Source organism: Palaemon carinicauda, chromosome 16 (assembly GCF_036898095.1).
Source record: "Palaemon carinicauda isolate YSFRI2023 chromosome 16, ASM3689809v2, whole genome shotgun sequence".
In the NCBI taxonomy this organism is placed as follows: Eukaryota; Metazoa; Arthropoda; class Malacostraca; order Decapoda; family Palaemonidae; genus Palaemon; species Palaemon carinicauda.
The window spans coordinates 29,062,358-29,067,357 of record NC_090740.1 but is presented as its reverse complement, the minus strand read 5'-3'; the positions used below and the strand labels follow the sequence as shown (position 1 = coordinate 29,067,357).

The following is a 5,000-nucleotide window of genomic DNA, read 5'->3' as shown; positions in this document are numbered from 1 at the left end:
TAGCAAAGAGAAACAATGCAGCATGCTTAATAGAAACTCCATTCACAATTACTATTATTCTAAACAGCATGTTAGGGATGGATATTACTTTATATTCTACGTTAAATTATTACTGCAGCGTTCGTATTTATGCATGGCCTTGGCTTAAGTAAACAACAACTAAAGTTACAACCTCTGAAATATAACCAAAGTAAGAAATACACTGATCGGAGAGAAGGTGATGAAATACAAATGATAAGTCGACCAACATATGCAACAACAACGTCCAGAACTAAATGTAATAATAAGAACAAAGTAAATATGAACATCGTAAATTGCGAAGACAAACACCAACAATATACGATAAAGAACAAAACAAGCAAATGGTTGTTAAAACCATCGTAAACTATCGATAAAAGGTCTTTCTTACAGGAAGTTTGTTTCCATTATGAAGTTTATAGTTCATTTATCCATAATACGCACGATAAAGCAAAACTAATAAAGTTGCTAGATGATAATTTCAATAATCCCAAAGGAAGCAATAACGCAGTACTCAGTTTTGATAAGATTTGAACATAGATATGTTGGCTTTTTAAATATTTGTGATGATCATGTTTATTTAATCATATTTTACAGAATTAAAATCGTACGAACAATTTTAGTTTGAAAATTTTATTAACCATGTCTTCTAAATTCAAAATATTTTGTGGATTTTACTATTAACATTTTTTTTAAATTCATTATATAATTTTTTAAAGAAAATATTATTTTTCAGCGAAAGTATCTTTTAATACAAAAATGTCAGAAAAATACGCATAGCGACGAAAAAGCGTAAGTAAGAGAATTAATTATATTGCCTTTTTACAGCACAACGAACTAATAGATTTTCTGGAGGAATCGTCTACTATGGCGTTCATGGACTTGTCATGGGGTGGCGCCTTCCGAGGCCGTGTCCATATCCAACTGTCGTCTGATAATCCTTTGGCCAGGAACTTCAGGGTCCTCTGCACAGGGGAACGAGGCCAATCATACGTGCATACGAAGTTCTTCGCCGTTTGGGGCTGGAACCAATGGGATGAAAGGATAATTGGAGGGGATTATGAGCACAATGATGGAAGAGGGGGCGCTGCAGTGCTGGAAGAAGTCAACAATGCCAATGAGATGCGATACCATAAAAGATGCGAAACGGGAACAGTTGTGGCTAGTGCCAAGCGAGACTCGAAGTTTAGCATTGTAACTGGTCACGGCGGTGAAACTGATAATATTCTCATTATAGGCAAAGTTTTGGACAATTACGATGTCTTGAGAGATGCTGCCAAGCGATTAACTGAAAAGGTTGATGTGGAAATAGTCGACTGTGGTATGGTTTTACCACAGGAATATTGAAGGAAATGTTTTATTTGATGTTATCGAAAATAATAAAGCAAGTTTAAAATTGGTCAACTATCTTGTTCTCTTTTCTGGGGAAAATAGCAATTCACTAATGGTAGCTTACTGAACTGAATAATATTAGGCTGTGGTTGCCTACATTATGTTAGGTATACTTTATCGGTATCATAAGGGCAATCATTTTAAGTTTTTAAAAAAATTTGATATTTTTATGTAAGCTTTTATTAGCTTACTACAAACCTTAATCAAATCTGCCCGATTTTTATATGATGTATAAGTTGTTATCTTCTATCATTATCATAAGGGCAATATTTTTTTTTATCAATTTTTAAAAAGTGTTATACTTTTGTGTGAATTTTTATTAGCTTATTACAAACCTTAATCAAATCTGCCCAATATTTATATGATGTATAATCTGTTATCTTCTATCATTATCATGAGGGCAATATTTGTTTTATCAATTTTCAAAAATTGCAATACTTTATGTAAGAACTATTTTAGCTTGATCACAGAAACCTTTATCAAATCTGTCAGATTTTATATGACGTATGAGTTGTTATCTTAAGTCATTATCATGATGGCAATAATTTTATTATCAATTTTTAAAAAGTGCATATTTCAAGTAAGAACTTTTATTAACTTATTACAGAAACCTTAATCAAACCTGTCAGATTTATATATGATGTGTACGTTGTTATTTTTTTACTACCCTTTATCCTGTTATATGAATAATCGTTAGCTGTTATTTCTCTTATGTTTTTTTTTTTTTTTTTTTTTTTTACTCTTAAAGGCCATTTGTTTTGTATGGATACAAGAATGTAAATCCAGATTTTTATTCTTATGTCCTAATTATCATTGATACAATCTTATGTGAAAAAATTACATTAAACTTTTCATTAAATTAGTTGTATAATATTTCCTATAACGCTGATCTATAAATGAACAAGTAAGAAAATCTGTTTCACGATAATATAAAAACATTTAATCTATTGCTTTACATCTCACACAGGATGTGAATGGTGTATAATGAGAAACTCTCTCTGTCAATTTTATATAGCGATCACTGTATATTCTTAGGTATTTCAAATATCTTATCTATAATACCATTGATTAATCCATCTAGTTTTGAGAGTTAACTTAAATATTGTTTTCATTCATAGTTCTTAGCAAACTCATTATTCAGTCGTATATGATCATGAATTAACGATCTTCAGAAATGCATAGCTATATTCATGATCAAAGTAATTATTACAATTATTAATTAATATTAATATCATTATTATTGTTATTATAATCCTAGTATCAAAAGCAAGATTCTAGCAATAATTCATCCCTAAGGGCCCCAGTAAGGAAAAATAGCCCAGTGAGGATAGGAAATAAATATAGTTCAAGAAAAGTAATAAACAATCAGAATGAAATATTCTAAGAACAGTAACAACATAAAAGTATGATTTTCACACACACATACACACACAATATATATATATATATATATATATAATATATATATATATATATATAATATATACATATATATACATATGTATACACATATACACACATATATATATATATATATATATATATATATATATATATATGTGTGTGTGTGTGTATATATATATATATACACACACATATATATATACAGTATATATATATATATATATATATATATATATATATATATATATATATATATATATATATTTGTGTGTATGTATGTGTGAAAATCGTACTTTAATGTTGTTACTGTTCTTAAAATATTTCATATTGATTGTTTATTATTTCTCTTGTAGTTTATTTATTTCCTTTCCTCACTAGGCTATTTTTCCTTACTGGGGACCTTGGGCATGAATTATAGCTAGCATCTTGCTTTTCCTACTAGGGCTATAATAATAATAATAATAATAATATTAATAATAATAATAATAATAATAATAATAATAATAATAATAATAATAACTACTTTGATCATTAATACAGCTCTGCATTTCAGAAGATCGGTAATTCATCATATACGACTGAATAACGATTTTACAAAATAAGAATTATGAATAAAAGTTATCATCAAGTTAACTCTCAAAAATAGATGGATTAATCAATGGTATTTAAAAAAAAGATATTTGAAATACCTAATGATATACAGTCATCACTATATAAATTGGAGAAATAGTAAGTTTCTCATTATACACCGGCAACATCCTATGTGAGGTGTAAAGGCTTTTCTTGCCGTGTATGACTGACTAAGAGCACCCGCTCAGATACAAAAGTTCGGACAATCTGCGCACGCACGCACACATTCTTTTGGAATAATTTTGTGCTTATGCCGTCTGCAAATGTATTTTCAGACAATTTAAAGGAGAATACATTTGGGGAAAATAGGTATATCATAGTTTCATGACAAAATTTCGGAAAATTACGTCGTTCTGAGACTTAAAAGTTTGTATTTTTTATATGATTTGTCAATAAAACAAATTTCTAATAGCCTTTGTCAGAAAAAAAATCTATAAGTATAAAAAAAAAAAAAAAAAAAATTGTAATTACAATAATATGTCATAGACAATCTTAAGTAGTTTTCAATAAATTGAAATATATCTTTGATTTTGTATGAGCTTTTGTTTTTAACAATTGAGATAAATGATAATGGCAGCTTCAAGAAAAAGCTTCATATAATAGTGTAGCTCAACGAAATTACTTTTAAAATATAAAATTGCGCTATATCTTTGATGACACGAGTCTTCCACTTATATTGCCAAAATAAATGCTATATTAACGAAATTATCATACTGTACATTTAAAAAAAATAGGGGGAAGTATAAAGAGAAACGATAAGATTGTTGTTTATTGAAATGAAAAATAACGAATCAACTTCCGAAACCTTTTCCTTTGTTCATTGCTGAACCTATCATTGGGGATATGAGTTTCCTGGTAGGCGTATAACTAAGATGGCTGCCCACAATAAGTATTGGTAGGGAGACTAAGTTTCCTACTTTCCTGGTATGGATATAACTAATATGGCTACCCACACTACAGGCTGCAATGTTGCAAGAGCCTGTGCCTAGCCACAAAGGACCAGACAATCTGAAAGCAAGCAAGCAAGGCTGCCCAAAACCAATATTGGCGGAAAGACAAATTTCATACTTTCCTGGGACGAGTATAACTGAGATGGCTGCCCACAAACAGGAAATACAATGCAGAAAGTTTTTGAATCATGGGAAGCCCCGAACCAAAATTACCCTTTCCAAGCGGCGGGGTACCTCAGCACGTGGGGTCTCGGCAGAGTCGGCAGTTTTTGTTCCAGGTCATTTAATCTTTGTTTTCTTTTTCCTGGCGAAAGATACGGGAGTAAACTGCCTTCTCTCAAATTCATTTTGTATGTATGGTGTATGTAGGTATGTATGTGTATTTACATGTCTATCTGCACGTACCACGCATACAATTCATACACACACACACACACACACACACACACATATATATATATATATATATATATATATATATATATATATATATATATACATATATGTATGTATATGTTTGTGTATACACACACATATATATATATATATATATATATATATATATATATATATATATATGTGTCTGTGTGTGTGTGTGTGTGTGTG

The 5,000-nt window shown here is 29.8% G+C and overlaps 1 protein-coding gene across 1 annotated transcript in view; it reads left to right on the top strand.

Moving 5' to 3' along the window:
- LOC137654985 (uncharacterized) overlaps positions 1–1,618 on the top strand; it is a 9,404-nt gene extending 7,786 nt beyond the window's left edge. Inside the window, exon 4 of the mRNA XM_068388882.1 lies at positions 847–1,618. Within this exon, the coding sequence (XP_068244983.1) occupies positions 847–1,365 (519 nt within the window). The 3' untranslated portion in view covers positions 1,366–1,618. The remainder of the gene's footprint in view (positions 1–846) is intronic.
- The last annotated feature ends 3,382 nt before the right edge of the window (positions 1,619–5,000 follow it).